Source organism: Mobula hypostoma, chromosome 5 (assembly GCF_963921235.1).
Source record: "Mobula hypostoma chromosome 5, sMobHyp1.1, whole genome shotgun sequence".
Classification (NCBI taxonomy): Eukaryota; Metazoa; Chordata; class Chondrichthyes; order Myliobatiformes; family Myliobatidae; genus Mobula; species Mobula hypostoma.
Genome location: NC_086101.1, coordinates 189,376,906 through 189,396,444, shown reverse-complemented (window position 1 = coordinate 189,396,444; position 19,539 = coordinate 189,376,906). Strand labels below are relative to the sequence as shown.

General features: G+C 45.1%; 1 protein-coding gene across 2 annotated transcripts in view; it reads left to right on the top strand.

The window, feature by feature from the left end:
* The window catches only part of cfap99 (cilia and flagella associated protein 99), a 108,942-nt gene extending 96,822 nt beyond the window's left edge, over positions 1-12,120 (top strand). For both annotated transcript variants that reach the window (XM_063047728.1, XM_063047729.1), the window contains 3 exons: positions 3,598-3,809; positions 4,107-4,284; positions 11,879-12,120. In XM_063047728.1, coding sequence (XP_062903798.1) covers positions 3,598-3,809; positions 4,107-4,284; positions 11,879-11,980 — 492 coding nt within the window. In that variant the 3' untranslated portion in view covers positions 11,981-12,120. The remainder of the gene's footprint in view (positions 1-3,597; positions 3,810-4,106; positions 4,285-11,878) is intronic.
* The last annotated feature ends 7,419 nt before the right edge of the window (positions 12,121-19,539 follow it).

The window sequence follows — 19,539 nt, the reverse complement described above, 5'->3', positions numbered from 1 at the left end:
AGATCAAGAACATACACTCAGTGGCCACTTTATGAAGTGGATGAGATACCCAATAACGTGGGAAGAGCAATAGCAGAATGCAGAAAATAGTGTTACAGGTGTGTTCACAGAGACAGTACATTGCAGGTAGGCAAAAAAGGTACAAGGACATGATGGGGTAGACCGAGAGTTCAGGAGTCCTATAACAGCAGGATGGAAGCTGCCCTTGAACTTCTGGTCTGTGCTTTCAGGCTTTTGTATCTTCTGCCTGATGGGAGGCAGAGCATGGGGTGGGAGAGGTTCTTGATTATGATTTCTGCTTTCCTGAGGCAGCAGGAAATGTAGGCAGACTCCATGGAGAGGAGTCTGCTTCTTCTGATGGCTCTGTTCAGAACTTCCTGCGATTTCCTGCAGCCTTGGGCCAAACAGTTGCTGTTTCCAGTTGTGATGTATTCAGACAGGCTGCTTTCTATGATGTTTTTTCTGAAAGTCATGCAGTAAATCCTTTTTGGCTAAAATCTTAGGGCATTAACATTACCACAAGGAAATCAACAGATGCTGGAAATCTTAGGCAACACACACAAAATGCTGGAGGAACTCAGCAAGTTTGACAGCATCTATAGTTGTTTGTGTGTAATTTTTCATATATTCTACTGTAATTCTTTGTAACAAGAGCCAGAGAAGTGCTACAGTGTAGAGACTCAAGTGACCCGAAGGTGGCTAGAGCAGGGATCCAGGTGAGGATTGGCAGGAAGTGAAGGGCAGAGGAAGCTGTTCAGGAGGCAGAGGCGAGGCTGCGTCACAGGAGGCTGGTGGGAGTGGTCACACGAGGCCGAGCTGGGCTAGGATCCTTTCCAACTCCCCATATGGACACCAGAGGGAAGGAAAGGCGTCGTCTAGTTCAGGAGGAGGTGAGAGCAGTAGTGGAGGAGATGAGAGTCTGCAAGGCAGTGGGAATGAAGCAACAGGGAGCTTGGACAAGAGGGGAGAATGTGGTTGAGAGGAAAGTGACCTGGGATGATCCTTGGAAAGCCGAACCACACCGCATCCAATTTCTCATCCAGGCAGTGTACGATGTGCTTCCAAGCCCATCAAACCTGCACACATGGGGCAAGGCAGAGTCATCTGCGTGCCCACTGTGCTCCAAGCGAGGAACCCTGGAGCACATCCTCAGCGGCTGTGCAAGGACACTTGGTGAGGGACGGTACAGGTGGAGGCATGATCAGGTCCTGAAGACCATCTCTGAAGCCGTCAGCGCAGGAGTTGAGTGGGCGAAGCGGTCCCGACCCTCTAAGCAGACCATTGCCTTTGTCAGAGCTGGGGAGCAGCCAATACCTGCCAAAAGAACATCTGCAGGCATTCTGACCTCTGCAAGGGACTGGCAGCTGTTGGTGGACCTCGAAGGGCAGCTGAAGTTCCCCAACCATATCGCAGCCCCCACCCTGCGACCAGACATTGTCCTAGTGTCTGAGTCAACTAAGCAAGTGGTGCTGCTGGAGCTGACAGTCCCATGGGAAGATAGCTTGGAAGAGGCCTTAGAAAGAAAGCTCTCCAAGTACGCAGGACTGGTCAGCAACTGTCAGCAGGCTGGATGGAGAGCGAGGTGTCTCCCAGTGGAGGCTGGTTGTAGGGGATTCGCAGCCCGTTCCTTAGCCAGAGCCTTCAGCAATTTGGGCATCGAGGGAGAGAGGAAGAGGAGAGCCATCCGCAGTACCACTGATGCGGCAGAGAGGGCCTCAAGATGGCTGTGGCTCAAAAGAGGGGAGCCATGGAGTCATAAGTAGTTAGCCATCTGGACACAAGCTGGGGTCCGATCAGCCCCGGCTGGGTCACCTGGAGGAGGGTGTATGATGTTGAAAGTCCCGAAACACCCGATGATTGCAGGAACATCACTGAAGATGTGTCCAGGGGCATCAGTAGATGTATGTACACGGTATTGACTGTGAATGCTCACTAGTAAATAAGCCTTGGAATTTTATATGGTGACGTATATGTACTTTGATAATAAATTTACTTTGAACTTTGAAAAGAGAAAAGTTAGATTCAGCATGGAAGAAGTGAGTTGACCATGCCAGTAAATCATATCTGCACAACTTTTTATCAGCAGTTTGTACGTTCTCCCCATGACCATGTGAGTTTTCTCCGGATGCTCCAGCTTCCTCCCACATTCCAAAGTCTCACGGGCTAGGGTTAGTAAGTTGTGGGCATGCTATGTTGGCGCTGGAAGCGTGGTGACACTTACCGGCTGCCTCCAGCACATCCTTGGACTGACTGTGTTGGTCCTTGAGGCAAATAAAGCTAATCTTCAGGTCAGACAGTATCAATGGAAAGGTATAGAGAATCGATATTTATGGCCGAGACCCTTCATCAGGGTCCAGCATGTTCTGTTTTTTTTTTACTCTGGATTTCCAGCATCTGCAGAATCTCTTGTGTTTATAAAGCTAATCGTTAAATCTCGTTAAATCTTAAGATCTTTATCTCTTTGGATAGACTTCATTCTGAAGCAAGCTTTTCTTGATTTAAGGAAGGATTGGGTGCAATATTTATCTTCACAGCCTGGAACACAGTAATTTAGCAAAGCAGGTTATCAGATTGCTGTGGAATTAGTTCAGTTTTAAATGCATTGATATCACTGAGCAACTATATAAAGGACCATTTTGATTTGCCTAGGGTCAAAGTTGAATAAGACCACCATTTTTTGAAGGAAAGACTCTTTTTTGTAACTTGCTATAAAATATTTGATATTTCCTTCTGATTTCACCCAATGCTCTACAATTTGTGGAAACAAGTCTCTTAGTCCTGTCTGCCTGCATGTTCTCCCGGTGACTGTGAAGGCAAATGCAATGTTTGCATTCATTTTGAGAGGACTGGAATATAAAAGCAAGGATCTAATGCTGTGACTTTATAAGTCAGACCATATTTGGAGTATTGTGAGCAGTTTTGGGCCCCAAATCAAAGAAAAAGTGTGTTGGCATTGGAGATGGTCCAGAGGAGGTTTATATGAATGATCCTGGGAATGAATGGGATAATGTATTAGGAGCATTTGATGCCTCTGAGACTGTACTCACTGAGGTTCAGGAAAGTGAGGTGCGATCTCATTGAAAAGTACAGAATGTTGAAAGGCCTAGATAGAGTGGACATGTTTTCTTGTGGAGAGTCTGGGCCAGCGGGCACAGGCTCGGAATAAAAGGATGTCCCTTTAGAACAGAGATGAGGCGGAATTTCTTTAACCAGAGGGTGGCGAATCTGTGGAGGCCAAGTCATTGGGAATACTTAAAGAAGAGGTTGATAGATTCTTGATTAGTAAGAGTCAAAGGTGATGGGGAGAGAGGAGGAGAATGGGGTTGAGAAGGAAAATAAATCACCCAGGATCAAATTGCAGCGCAGACTCACTGGGACGAATAGCCTAATTCTTCTCCAATGTCTTATGGAATCTGTGGAAGTCATTGTCACAGATGGCTGTGGAGGCCACATCATTGGGTATAGTTCAAGTGGAGTTTGATAGATTCTTGATTAATAAGGGCATCAAGTGTTATGGGGAGAAGGCCGTCATGTAAATATGCTCAATATTCAATGCATGTAAATGTATTCAATGGAAGCCATGTTATTGAACCACAGCCAACAGGTCATAACCTTCTGGATGAGATGTCATTACTGGAGTTACGAGAACGCTTGGGCTTACTGAAGGAGGCTCAGGTTAAGGAAGAAGAGGAGAAGAGGAGGAGGATTATTAATGAAAGACAAGCAAAGGAGCAGCTCCTTCTAGATAAACTGGAACAGATCTCCTTGAACAGAGAAGCCTTGAGCAAAAAAGCAGTTCTCAGGCACAGGTATGTGTGTTCAAATCTATGTCCAGGTTTAGAACATAGAACATCACAGCACAGGACAGACCTTTCAGCCCAAATGTTGTGCCAACTTTTTAACTTACTCTAGGATTAATCTAACCCTTACCCCACCATTTTCTTTCATATTTTAATTATAGGTTGGCACAGCCTGAAGGGCCCTTTCCATGCTATATGTCAGTCAATCAATCAATCAATATACTGCTGCTGCAAAACGACAAATTTCACAACATATGCCAGTGATAATAAACCTGATTCTGATTCTGATTCTGTTTTTAAACACAGAGAGGAGGAATTGAAGAAACTCAAGTTGTCCAAACTTACCTCAGGCGACCAGCAGTTAGTTGAGCTCCGGAATAAACTGGAAGAAAAGAAAAGGGAACATCATCAATTGATAGAAACGCACAAGAAGAAGACTCAAGAAAATCTGCAAAGAGTTCAAGGCCCCAGGGCTTCAGAGAGGGTATGCACATTACTGTGATTCTCTATTAATAACCACAGGCAAGGTATTTGTTCATAAGTTTAATTGTAACATCTTTTTTGAAGTTCAGGACACTGAAGGGTGAAGAGAGATCTCATGTTTCAAGCCCAGATTCCATAGAAGCAAAAATTTGACATTTTATAAAGATTCAAAACTTTCTTGCTCCTTCCGTTAAGATTGTGAAGAATTCCATGAGCTTTTTTTTTACAATTCTTCTCAATCTTTGCTGCCTTCAGCGATACATGAGTTTTGGAGAGTTCCTAATTCATTAACTTGCCTGTGTCTATCCTCCCAGCTGAAGGGAGTCAGCCTACCCCACGTCCTCCTCTGTCTTCAGTTTATCACCTCCTTCCAACGGAGAGGTAATTTTTAAGTCACTATTATGCTTTCTTGGATTTTTTTTCCAAGATATTTTTCTTGCTACTTAGCTTCCTTCAAAAGTTTCAGGGCCACATGGGAGTAGGCCAGTTTTAGTCTCCTGGCCTTGATCTGTCTGTCAGATATGAAACGATGGCTGCGGCATAAATCCACATAGAGACATAGAATCACAGAGTACTCAAGCACAGAAACTGACCCTTTGGCCCATATAGTCTGTGCCAAACTATTATTCTGCCAAGTCCCATCAACACACACCTGCACGATAGCCCTCCCTCCCATCCATGTACTTCTCCCAATTTCTCATGTGTTGCAATTGATCCCACTTTCACCACTTGTGCTGGCGGCTCATTCCACACTCTCACCAACCTCTGAACAAAGATACTCCTCTCAGGTTCCCCTTAATTATTTCACCTTTCACCCCAAACTACGATCTTTAGTTCCAGTCTGACCTAATCTCAGTGTGAAATGTGCAGAGGATGTTGAGATAACGCAGGATGACTTGGACAGGTTGGGTGGGTGAGCAGATGCATGGCGGATGCAGTTTAATGTGGATAAATGTGAGGTTGATTATCCACTTTGGTGGCAAGAACAGGAAGGCAGATTACCATTTGAATGGTGTCAAATTAGGAAAAGGAGAAGTACAACGAGATCTAGGTGTCCTTGTTCATCAGTCACTGAAAGTAGCATGCAGTTACAGCAGGCAGTGAAGAAAGCTAATGGCATGTTGGCCTTCATAACAAGGGGAGTTGAGTATAAGAGCAAAGAGGTCCTTCTGCAGTTGTACAGGGCCCTGGTGAGGCCACACCTGGAGTACTGTGTGCAGTTTTGGTCTCCAAATTTGAGGAAGGACATTCTTGCTATTGAGGGAATGCAGCAGAGGTTCAGAAGGTTAATTCCCGGGATGGCAGGACTGTCACATGTTGAAAGATTGGAGCGCCTGGGCTTGTATACACCAGAATTTAGAAGGATGAGAGGGGAGCTGATTGAAACAAATAAGATTATTAAGGGATTGGATGTGCTAGAGGCAGGAAACATGTTCCCGATGTTGGGGGAGTCCAGAACCAGAGGCTGCAATTTGAGGATAAGGGGTAGGCCATTTAGAATGGAGGTGAGGAAAAACTTTTTCACCCAGAGAGTTGTGGATCTGTGGAATGCTCTGCCTCAGAAGGCAGTGGAAGCCAATTCTCTGAATGCTTTCAAGAAAGAATTAGGTAGAGCTCTTAATGATAGTGGAGTCAAGGGATATGGGGAGAAGGCAGGAACGGGGTACTGATGGTGGATGATCAGCCATGATCACAGTGAATGGCGGTGGTGGCTCAAAGGGCCGAATGGCCTACTCCTGCACCTATTGTCTATTGTCTATTGAAAAAGCCAGCTTGCATTAGCCCATTTATAGTCTTCATAATTCTGTATACCTCTATCAAATCTCCTCTCATTCTCCTATGCACCAGGGAAAAAGACTTTAACCTTTCCCTATAATTCAGGTCACCGCATCCTGGCAACATCCTAGTAAATTTTCCCTGCATTCTTTCAATCTTATTGATATATGCCTGCCAAATTCCCAGATTTTTTGATACAATTCTATTTTGTACATTTTTTAAAAATAAAAGAGCAATTAAAATCACAGGCAAACTGTGTGCTATTGTTACACACAAAAGATGCTGGAGGAACTCAGCAGGCCAGGCAGCATCTATGGAAAAAGAGTGCAGTCGACATTTCAGGCCAAATCCCTTCGGCAGGACTGCTATTGTCACCTATTTAGCACCTTTAAGACCAGTGTGACATTAAAATTGGTATGGTCTACCAGCACTGCACAGCAATTAGCACAATCGTTTCACAGTGCCTGCAATTATCGATCAGGGTTCGGTTCCTGTATGTTCTCCCCGTGGTCACGTGGGTATCCTCCCACAGTCCAAAGACATGCAGTAGCAGTGAGTAGGTTAACTGGTCATTGTAAATTGTCCTGTGATCAGGCTAGGGTTAAATAGGTGGGTTTTTGTATCATGATTAGCACATCGCTTCACAGTGCCTGTGATCACTGTTTGAGGTTCAGTTCCCTCCCGCTGTCTGCAAGGAGTTTGTACGTTCTCCCCATGACCACGTGGGTTTCTTCTGGGTGCTCTGGTTTCCTCCCACAGTCCAAAGACGTACAGATTACTGTTAGTAGGTTGTGCACATGCGAATCATGCCAACACTTGCGAGCAGTCCCCAGCACATCCTCGGAATATGTTGGTCATTGACACAAATGATGCATTTCACTGTATGGTTTGATTTTATGATGTATATTTACAGTGATGAAATACTTTGAGAGGTTGGTCATGACTAGACTGAACTTCTGCCTCAGTAAGGACCTGGACCCATTGCAATTTGCCTACCGCCACAACAGGTCAACAGCAGATGCAATCCCAATGGCTATTCACACCACCTTAGACCACCTGGACAGTACAAACTCCTATGTCAGGATGCTGTTCATTGACGGTAGCTCAGCATTTAACACCATCATTCCCACAATCCTGATTGAGAAGTTACAGAACCTGGGCCTCTGTACCTCCCTCTGCAATTGGATCCTCGACTTTCTAACCAGAAGACCACAATCTGTGTGGATTGGTGATAACATATCCTCCTTGCTGATGATCAACACTGGCGCACCTCAGGGGTGTGTGCTTAGCCCACGGCTCTACTCTCTATATACACATGACTGTGTGGCTAGGCATAGCTCAAATACCATCTATAAGTTTGCTGATGATACAACCATTGTTGATAGAATCTCAGATGGAGATGAGAGGGTGTACAGGAGTGAGATATGCCAACTAGTGGAGTGGTGTCGCAGCAACAACCTGGCACTCAGCGTCAGTAAGATGAAAGAGCCGATTGTGGACTTTAGGAAGGGTAAGACGAAGGAACACATACCAATCCTCATAGAGGGATCAGAAGTGGAGAGAGTGAGCAGTTTCAAGTTCCTGGGTGTCAAGATCTCTGAGGATCTAACCTGGTCCCAACATATCGATGCAGTTATAAAGAAGGCAAGACAGCGACTGTACTTCATTGGGAATTTTGAAGAGATTTGGTATGTCAACAAAAACACTCAAAAACTTCTATAGATGCACCGTGGAGAGCATTCTGACAGGCTGCATCACTGTGTCTGGTATGGGGGGTTGGTGGGCTATTGCACAGGACCGAAAGAAGCTGCAGGGGGTCATAAATTTAGTCGGCTCCACCTTGGCTACTAGCTAACAAAGTACCCAGGACACCTTCAAGCAGTGGTGTCTCAGAAAGGCAGCGTCCATTATTAAGGACCCCCAGCACCCAAGTCATGCCTTTTATCATTGTTACCATATCGGGAAGGACGTACAGAAGCCTGAAGGCACACACTCAGCAATTCAGGAACAGCTTCTTCCCTTCTGCCATCTGATTCATAAATGGACATTGAACACATGAACACTACTTCAGTTTTTAAATATATATTATTTCTGTTTTTGTACGATTTTGATCTATTCAATATACATATACTGTACTGTAATTGATTAATTCATTTGTCACAATACATGCTGGTAATAATAAACCTGATTCTGATTCTGACAAATAAAGGTAATTTTTTTTTAAAACATGAACAACCAGAGATTTAAGATCTTTAATCTTTAAATGTTCACACCAGGATTAGGGATTGCTCTTAAATCCCAAATTGCTCATACCTTTGGTCAGGGAATGCTCATATCCTTTACCACTTGGAGCAGATGCAACAGAGGCTGCAGATTCTGGATGCAAGCCTACTGCAGGCTTCCAACTGCAATACTGAAAATTCCTCCCCGATCCCCTCTCACAGATGCTGCCCGTTCCACCGAGTTCCTCCAGGCGTTCAACAGCACCATCTAGTGTCTATATTTTACACTGCAATACTCCATCCAATGTGCTTTACATAAACGCAAACACGAGGAAATCTGCAGATGCTGGAAATTCAGGCAACACACACAAAATGCTGGTGAACGCAGCAGGCCAGGCAGCATCTCTAGGAAGAGGTACAGTCGACGTTTCAGGCCGAGACCCTTCGTCAGGACTAACTGAAGGAAGAGCTAGTAAGAGATTTGAAAGTTGGAGGGGGAGGGAGAGATCCAAAATGATAGGAGAAGACAGGAGGGGGAGGGATGGAGCCAAGAGCTGGACAGGTGATTGGCAAAAGGGATATGAGAGGATCATGGGACAGGAGGTCCAGGAAGAAAGAAAGGGGGAGGGGAGCACCAGAGGAAGATGGAGAGCAGGCAAGGAGTTATTGTGAGAGGGACAGAGAGAAAAAAAAGGAAAAAATAATAAATAAATAAGGGATGGGGTAAGAAGGGGAGGAGGGGCATTAACGGAAGTTAGAGAAGTCAATGTTCATGCCATCAGGTTGGAGGCTACCCAGACGGAATATAAGGTGTGAACACCTACGCTCTGTCCGCCAGAGAAAGCAGGATCTCCCAGTGGCCACACATTTTAATTCCACGTCCTATTCCCATTCTGATATGTCTATCCATGGCCTCCTCTACTGTCAAGATGAAGCCACACTCAGGTTGGAGGAACAACACCTTATATTCCGTCTGGGTAGCCTCCAACCTCCGCTTTCAAATCTCTTACTATCATTTCTTTCAGTTAGTCCTGACGAAGGGTCTCAGCTCAAAACATCGACTGTGCTTCTCCCTATGGATGCTGTCCGGCCTGCCACGTTCCACCAGCATTTTGTGTGTGTTGCTTTATGTAGAAATACCTGGTCACAGATAGAGTCAGTGAGTCACTGCGCGGGAACAGGTCATTCAGCTGACTGTAAAGTTGTACCTGGTGTTGGAGAGTGTTAGGAGAATCAGGGAGTGTTTGTGGATATGTGAGAGAGAGGGGAGTGAGATTGCTTTGAGACCCAGTAGACTGGGGTGATTGGCTGCTTCCTATGTTGCAAGGAATGAAATATAAAGCTGTCAAGAGTTAAGGGATATATTAACATATTAAAATTAAGCAATTTTCTATTTCACCCAATATATCACTCCAGTATGCCTGAAGTTTGGGACAAGTTCAAAACCAATGGGTGAGAGTTCCAATGTATCCTTTACATTTAGAACACATTGGAGAAACTCCCGTCTGAAATTTCGAGAGACTATCTGGAGTCAGATGGGCTCTATGCAGAATTTTGAGTTGCAGTGCTTTAGTTCTATTACAAACTGAAATTTTCTTTGCATTATCACAGATGTCTTCCCATGTTTCAGCTGTAATTTCTGCTCCCAGCTCTCCATCCCAAACCCTTCCCAGCTGCTCAGCCTCTCCACAAGAACATTCCCTCCGGATGCTGTAAAGTCCATTGTGTTTGGACTTGTCCCAAACTTCAGGCATACTGGAATGATATTTTGGGTGAAATGGAAAAGATTCTGAAGATGGAGCTTAAACTGGACCCAGTGTCTTTTCTCTTAGGCCTACCCAACAGTCGTATTATTAATGCACATCAGAAAAAACTTCTTAACATCTGACTTTTTGTTTGAGGAAGAACATTTTACTTTGTTGGATATCCGATAGGCTCCTGGACTTTCTGGTTGGCGTAAATTAATCATGGAATACATTCCTTTGGACTTTTTAACGTGTATGGTACACTTAAAAACAAATAGTTTTCATAAAACATGCCAACCTTTTCTACAATATGTAGATGTAAACCTGTCTGCTATACTAATAAGGGCTTTTGTATAGGATGTGGTGGTGGTGTCTATACTTCAATGGGTGTTCTGATAGCTGATATCTGTGAGGGGAAGAAATGTAAATGTACCTGGAAATTGAAAGTTCTGTTATGCTGAGCAAAAAGAAATTAAGCTATTTTAACATTAAAAAAGCAAAATTCTAAATGGGAATCATTCAGCTTTCTGTCACTCATTCACCAGTAATTCGTTGCAAAACTGCAACACCTCTAACATGGTCTCCACTGAACAAGGATAATCCCCTTATTTTTACTGTACTTTACTACGTTTTCATTTGGAGATCTGTAGTATTTTGGTTGTTGTAGCTGTATTTCTCATTCTAAACACCTCAGAGATTGCTATAGCCACCATGTGCATTGACACCATCCTATCTGAGTCTCCCCACATTCCCCTCAACTGGTGGGTTCCATCATGTCCGACGATGGCAGAAAATCTGTGCAGGAGAGTTTTTAAAGTGGAAAAGCCATTGCACCGGGCAGCTTCACTGTCCTGACCTCAGAAATCTGGGCCCAGTGGTACGAGTAGTCGTCCCAACTGGGGTCTTCCTTGACTTCTTCTGTGTCTCGTCATGCCCTTCGTTCTCCATGGAGCATTGCAGAACCCAGGCCACCAGAGCTGGCTTCACATGCTCAGACAGGCAAGTCCCTATCTCACCAGGGTATGAGGCCCTCCTGCTACTCTCATCTGTTCGAGCCTGCCTGCCAAAGCGGTGTACATGCAGACAGCTACTTGAAACCACAGGTGGGAGCTGAGTGTCCAGTGGGGACCAAGGGAGAGTGAGCTGCACTGAAATGGACATGACAAGCCCCTTCACCAGAAGTGCTACCCCTCCCTGGACACCCCATACCACCCTCCCCTCAAATGTCTCTACCTTTTAACACTTTCCTACCCACTTGGGGCAACTTGTCACTTGGGGTAAGTCCTGTATCTTACAGGATGGTCTATGGTCTAAGAGATCCACGAACAAACCAAAAGGGAATCAGGAGAAATCTGGGATAAAGGAACATGGCTTGTTTAGCTGTTGTTGTTTTGTTGCTTGTTCTGTTTTGTTCTTCCAAGTACCGTGGGCTTGCAGTGTTGGCTCTGGAGTGTGTGGCTGCCCTCAGCACACACTTGGTTGTTAACACAGCAATGTCCATGTGGTAAATAAATCTGAATCTGTTGATTGTGAACACAAATAACCCATTTCACTGCGTGTTTCAATATGTATGTTATGTTTAGTAACTTCAAAACAGTAAATTAATTCAAATGAAGACGGGAGACTGAAATGCAAGAGTACTCCGTCTTTACTTTATTGAGTCATGAATGTATCATGTGGAAGCATGATGATGTGTGCAATTAAAGTATTTTTACATATAACCCGTAATTAACTGTTTAATTGAACTTTATTTATATATATATTACTAAGATGTAACTGAAATATTAAATACACAACAGTACATGTGATAAATAAATCTGAATCTGAAATGTTTGTCAATAATTCGCCTTAGAGAGCAACTGAAGAGCGTTGGTGGCGGAACCTGGAGGAGGGCCGCGAACGCAAGGCCCAGCTGCTTAATCTCCATGCAGAAGTGAGTCAGAAAGCATCCTAGCTACATGGAGCTCTGTGGATTGAGGAAACAGAAGACATTTACCTCAAAAAGTCAAGCTCTGCAAACTAAATCCAATGGTATCTTTAAAGAAGCAATGTTACTTAATTATCCCAAGAAGTAATGATATTCCCAATAAAAGTAATCATGGTTTCTAAATATTTCTATCTCATTCTAATGTTTCCTTAAGAAGATTCCAACTATCACCAAACACTTGCAATCATTATTCCATTGGTTTAAGGGTAACGATGGAGAAGGATTGATTTGGTCCTTGGGTTGAGATTCTAAATTGGAGAAACACCAATCATGACGACATCAGAAAGGATCTGGTGGGCATGGATTGGGGTAGGTTGTTTCCTGTAAAAGGGATGCTTGGTAAGTGGGAAATCTTCAAAAAGTGAAATATTGAGAGTACAGTTTGTATATTCCTTTGAGGATAAAAGGCAAGGCTAACAGTTTCAGGGAACCTTGGTTTTCGAGGGATATTGAGGCCATGTTTATGGAAGAGGAGGTGACAGGTATCACATACTGTATAGGCAGCTAGGATCAAATGAGGAGCTTGAGGAGTGCAAGAAATGAAAGCGAGCACCTCAAAGTGAAAACAGGAGGGTGAAAAGGGGACATGAGGTTGCCTTGGCAGACAAGGTGAAAGAGAATCCCAAGAGTTTCCATAGCTACACAAAAACCAAAAGGGAGTATCAGCGTGGTCAAAGAGGTGGGGGAGCTCTTAAATTTTTTTTGCATCGGCGTTCAGTCAAGTGACAGATACTGGGTCAACAAAGCTGAAGAGAATGAGTAGTGATGTTACGGACATAAGAGATTCTGCAGATGCTGGAAATCTGGAGTAACACACACAAAATGCTGGAGTAACTCAGCAGGTCAGGCAACATTTATGGAGGGGAATAAACAGGTGATGTTTTGGGCTGAGACCCTTCATCAGGACTGGAAAGGAAGGGGGCAGAAGCCAGGATAAGAAGGAGTTCAAAGTCATGTGAGACAAATCGAGGGGGAAGGTGGAAAAGATGGAGATGAAGAAGAAGGCACTGGGTCAAAACGTCGACTGTTTATATACAGTATTTCCGTAGATGCTGCCTGACCTGCTGAGTTCCTCCAGCATTTTGTGTTTTCTCCTTGTTTGTTTTATACACATAAAAAAACAGGAAGAGGCATGTTCCAGCCACCAGCCCTGCCTCATCCTCTTCCCCATTTCTCTGTTTTATTTGTATAAAACAGAAAGGAAGTCTTGCATGCGACAACCCCAAATCCCTCCTGCTGCAGGCATCTTTTTCAATGAAATTTTCATTTATTGCCTAATTGTCACTGAAATGAGATTTGTAATGAAAGGTAACTTCAGTTAAAGCATGAAGTTACTTAGCAGATGGTGATTAAATAGCAAAGAATGATATATATTCTAAATTAACCCCTTGAATACTAAAGAGTATCGATGTATAAAATTAACAAGCAGACTCAATTTATTAACCAACATTTCTAACAATGAATCAGAATAAAATTTATTATCAGTAACTTATATCACGTGAATTTTTTTGTGACAGCTGTACAATGCAGGACATAAAGATCAAATACGAGAATAAATCACAGACTGTTCAGAAATTTATTTACTGTATTGAGACACAGCGTGGAATAGGCCCTTCTGGCCGTTTGAGCACGCCAGCCAGCAATACCCCGATTTAACCCTTGCCTAATCACGTGGGGCAATTTGCAATGTCCAATTCACCTACCAGCTGGTATGTCTTTGGACTGCGGAAGGAAACTGAAGCATCTGGAAGAAACACGTGCAGTTACAGAGAGAACGTACAAACTCCTTATAGGCAGGGGCGGGAATTGACCCTTGGTTGCTGGTACTGTAAAGCATTATGCTAATTCGTCGCGGCTATCCCTCGAGGTCGAGGATGATGGTCTTCGTTCTGTTGATCTACTTCTGGGCTCTCAAGTGGCTTATGAGTCCAATCTTAAATTATGCTAATTACTAATTTTGACACTACTGTGTCACACCTATCTGATGGTGGAGCCAAGGAATCTCTTCATGTTCGTGTACCTCCTCTCTAATGGTAGTGACAAGAAGAGGGCATATCCTGGGTGATGGGGGTCCTTAACTATGGATGTCACCTTCTCGAGGGATTGCCTTTTTGAAGATGACCTTGACGGTGGTGAGGGTTGTGTTGTGCCTGTGCTGGAGCTGGCTGAGTTTACAACCCTCAGCAGCCCCCTACAGTCCTCTGCAATGGAGCCTTCATTCCAGGCCATGATGCAACTGGTAAGAATGCTCTCCACAGTACAGCTGTAGAAATTCGCAACTGTGTCTGGTAACACAACAAACCTTCTCAAACTCCCAATGAAGTACAGCCACTGGTGTGCTTCCTCTGTCACTGCATCAATATGTTAGGCCCAGGAGGGGTCCTCTGAGATGCTGATGTCCATGAACTTGAAGCTGCTCACGTTTTCCACCACCGACCCCTTGATGAGAACTGGTGTGTGTTCTCCCGATTACCCTGTCCTGAAGGGATGGCGAGGTTTTCGTTGTGACACCACTCAACCAGTCGATCTGTCTTGCTCCTGGATGCCGCCCCATCACCACCTGAGATTTTCTCAACAACAGTGGCGCCATCTGTGAATGTATGGATGGCAATGTCTGGGTCAGATCGCTTACTGTATACGACAAGCACTGGCCTCCAGAAACAGACACCTGATTTCAGACCCCTCAGCCAAGAGATCATGAGGTAGAAACGTTCCAAAGATTTCCTCATAGAGCACGGAAGCAGGCCCTTCAGCCCATCTACCAACTATGATAGCCCTCCAAGCCAATTCCATTTGCCAGCATTTGGCCCGTAACTATTCCTAGTCATGTAGCTGTCCAACTCCTGGCAACACCAGCAGTAAGGCGGCGGTGCACTTGGACGTAGCAGCTTCTACGGGGCCAACCAAATGTTTTATTGTCTTTTTGAGGAGTATTTTTTATGATCGCAAGACCTGGCTGGACATTCAGAGCTTTAAGTACCCGCAAGTTGTTGTTGGCAGAGAAACTGAAGGAGCCGGACGTGGTGCGAACTGTGTTGCTGCCTGCAACGGAGGCACGTCAGAGTTGGTGCGTGCAGCCTAGCAGCAAATCAGTCACTTTCCTTGTGATCCCAAGACCCTGTTTATCATTGTTAATATGGAATGCTGCAAGTTCGGTTCACTGGTTTATTGGCGAATGGCGGGGAGGTAGGTGGCCTCGATGGTAACAAGGGCTGGGCCTCAGGCCGCAGTGTCGTCTGAGAGAGGCGTGGGAGTCAGTGTGCATGGTGTTCAGGCTGGTGTCAGTGCTGCTCTCCAGTATTCGCTCAGTGGAAGGCAAGCTATATCGTGTTGGAATGCAGACTGCTGCAACATGCATGGGCTCAGGGACTTGGACTATCCTTTCTTTGTGAGACTATTTTTCTGCTGTTTTATATGTGCCTTGTGCTGTGTTATATGTGCCTTGTGCTGTGTGTGATGATCTGATAATGCCCTCCCCCCACTGGGAAGGTCAGATCACAACCTGGTGCATCTAAAACCCTGCTATGTGCCTCTGGTGAAGAGTAAACCTGCAGCCTCGAGGGCAGTGAGGAAATGGTTGGAGGAGGCTCATGAGGCGCTCCAGGGTTGTTTTGAGGTGACAGACTGGCAGGCACTCTGTGAGCCACATGGAGAGGATATTAATGGGCTCACAGAGTGCATCACTGATTACATCAACTTCTGTGTGGACTGCAATGTTCCGACAAGAACTGTCCTTTGATATTCAAATAACAAGCCATGAGTGACAAAGGACATTAAGGACATCCTGAATGCTAAAAAGAGGGCGTTTAGAGATGGAAATAGGGAGGAGCTGAGGGCAATACAGAGGGACCTGAAAGCCAGGATCAGGGAGGCTAAAGACAGGTACAGGAGGAAGCTTAAGTGGAAACTCCAGCAGAACAACATGAGAGAGGTCTGGAGGGAGATGAGGACCATCACTGGGTTCTGGCAAACTAGCAACGGAGGAGCTGAAGGCAGTGTGGACAGGGCCAACGAACTTAACCTGTTCTTTAACAGATTTGACATTGTGGCCCCTGTCCATCCCACACATGAGTCATCTGTTGTCGGCCCCCAACCAACACATATTCCACTCTCCCCTCCTACCCCTCCTCACAGGCCCCCACCCTGCTCTCATGACTATACCCCTTCCCCACACGAAACCACCATGGTGGGCTTCACAGCTGAACAGGTGAGAAGACAGCTGAAACGTCTCAACCCAAGCAAGGCTGCAGCACCGGATGGTGTCAGTACCAGAGTGCTCAAAGCCTGTGCCCCTCACCTATGTGGAGTACTTTGCCATGTATTCAACTTGAGCCTGAGGCTCCGGAGGGTTCCTGTACCGTGGAAGACGTCCTGCCTCGTCCCTGTGCCGAAGATGCCGCGCCCCAGCGGCCTCAATGACTACAGACCGGTGGCACTGACCTCCCACATCATGAAGACCCTGGAGAGACTTGTTCTGGAGCTGCTCCGGCCTATGGTCAGGCCACACTTAGATCCCCTCCAGTTCGCCTACCAGCCCTGACTAGGAGTTGAGGTTGCCATCGTCTACCTGCTGAACTGTGTCTACGCCCACCTGGACAAACCAGCGAGCACTGTGAGGGTCATGTTTTTTGACTTCTCCAGTGCATTCAACACCATCCGCCCTGCCATGTCTCCCTTTCTCTTCACCATTTACACCTCAGACTTCAACTACGGCACAGAGTCTTGTCATCTTCAGAAGTTTTCGGATGACTCTGCCATAGTTGGATGCATCAGCAAGGGAGATGAGGCTGAGTACAGTCACATGGTGGTGAGCAGAATTATCTGCAGCTTAATGTGAAAAAGACTAAGGAGCTGGTGGTAGACCTGAGGAGAGCTAAGGTACCGGTGACCCCTGTTTCCATCTAGGGGGTCAGTGTGGACATGGTGGGGGATTACAAATACCTGGGGATACGAATTGACAATAAACTGGACTGGTCAAAGAACACTGAGGCTGTCTACAAGAAGGGTCAGAGCCGTCTCTATTTCCTGAGGAGACTGAGGTCCTTCAACATCTGCCGGATGATGCTGAGGATGTTCTACGAGTCTGTGGTGGCCAGTGCTATCATGTTTGCTGTTGTGTGCTGGGGCAGCAAGCTGAGGGTAGCAGACACCAACAGAATCAACAAACTCATTTGTAAGGCCAATGATGTTGTGGGGATGGAACTGGACTCTCTGACGGTGGTGTCTGAAAAGAGGATGCTGTCCAAGTTGCATGCCATCTTGGACAATGTCTCCCATCCACTACATAATGTACTGGTTGGGCACAGGGGTACATTCAGCTAGAGACTCATTCCACCGAGATGCAACACAAAGCGTCATAGGAAGTCATTCCTGCCTGTGGCCATCAAACTTTACAACTCCTCCCTTGGAGAGTCAGACACCCTGAACCAATAGGCTGGTCCTGGACTTATTTCATAATTTACTGGCATAATTTACATATTACTATTTAATTATTTATGGTTCTATTTATTATTTATGGTGCAACTGTAAAGAAAACCAATTTCCCCTGGGATCAATAAAGTATGACTATGACTATGTTAAGATTTTACTGCGGTTCAGTAGGAATTTCATTTTAACAGCTCTGTAAAAGCAGCGTGTTTTGCTTTTGGAATGTTTGGTTTCAACTAAAGACACGAGGCTGTGATGTTCAACAGGAATGTTGTGTCAGCCGATCCGGACAGCGTAATTGTGAGAAAGTTCCCGAGAGCGGGGCAGAGAGAGATTTGTGATGAGTAGTGTGGTTCCCGGGTGGTTTTTTGTTTGGCGGGAGCTGCGGAGAGGACAGGAGGGAAGATGGCTGAAGGTACCGTAGGAAGGAGCATCCCCATTGTGCAAGGTGCTTTGTGCAGATGAATGGCTCCAAAGAGGAATACTCCCAAGAGATTGTCCATTTGTTCGAGATGGATCTTAAGCCAAGTTCAGAATGTGGTGTGTGCTTTCACTCAGACCATGGGTTCAGAGCTGGAGTAAAAAGACAACTGCAAGATGAGCTCCAATAATGTGCACATTTAGACTGGTTTTAACTGTAATGCGCCCTTTTCTTTGTCCTATGAATTGTTCAATAAAGCTGAAATTTGTCAATATACTTTCTTTATCATTTCATGCAGTGTATAATCTGTTATTTCTTGCCGACTGATAATTTTGTACGGGCAGCATTCGCTCAAATCAAGGTTTAGTTGGAACCTCATGGCGTTCCTGTTTGGTTGAACCCCTAATCATACCGACCCTAGATGCCTGTGGTTTATGAAAGGTGGCCTTCTCATTGCTGAATCCCATGCTGTTAGCAGGGCCAGCAACGAGCCAAGTTTCCATATGAGGAGGCTTCTTCTGTATGACTGCTAGTTCTATGCTTTGTATCTTGGCCCGTAGGAATGCTGTTTGGCTGTATTCATGTATGGCTGAATTGCAATTAATTGTAAACTTGAATATTTCTGTGCAGTTTCTGTGCTCCTGAAACACGAGAGACACGGAATGAGAATCAGAATGAGGTTTCGTATCACTGGCATATGTTGTGAAATATACTGTTAGGTGGTGGCAGTCCATTGCGATACTTAATTTAAAAAACTATAAACTATAATAAAAATGTATTTCAAAAATTACATTAAATAAGTTGTGCAAAAAGAGAGCAAAAAAAAAAGTTAGAGTACATAGGTTGATTGTCCATTCAGAAATTTGGTGGTGGAGGGGAACACGGTTAATGCAAAATCCTTCGTATTCACCAGCAGGATAGGTAGTTCCCGTCCCCTGGTCTAATAATAGGACAATTTTACAATGACTAATTAACCTACGAACCAGGATGTCTTTGGACTGTGGGAGGAAATGGACAGCCTGAGGAAAACCCACACATTCCATGCTACAGACTCCTTACAGATGATGTTGGAATTGAACTCTAAACTCCAATGCTCCAAGCTGTAGTAGCTGTGCTACTGTGGCATCCTGGGAGAAGATCCTTCCTCTGCCAGGGATGAGTTATTTGGATCTGTTGCTGTAGCTCAGAGATTTTAAGGGATGGGATTGCCAGCCCTTTTCCCAGCCCTCCTCCCTTTCACAGCCGGGCTTGGGATGATCTGTGGCAGAGTTAAGATGGACATGCCACTGAGACTAAAAACATAACGCTCAGCAGGTTGGACAGCATCTGTGGAGAGAGAAACAGTTAATGTTTCATATCAGAGACTGAAGACAAGCTACTGTTATGAGACTTGAATGGACTTCACAATCTTGACACAACCTTGCACTGCAGACTCCCCGGGACTGTCACACTTCATTCTACACTCTAATCTTTTTGCCTTCTAGCGACGTCGATGTTTTGAAATGATCTGTTTGCAAAACAAACGTTTTTCACTGTATCTAAGGCAACAGTCACAAACTGCTGGAGGAACTCAGGAAACCAACCCTGAAGAAGGACCTCGGCCCGGAATCTCGGCTGTTTATTCCCCTCCAGAGATGCTACCTGACTTGTGGAGTTCCTCCGGCATTTGTGTGTGTGA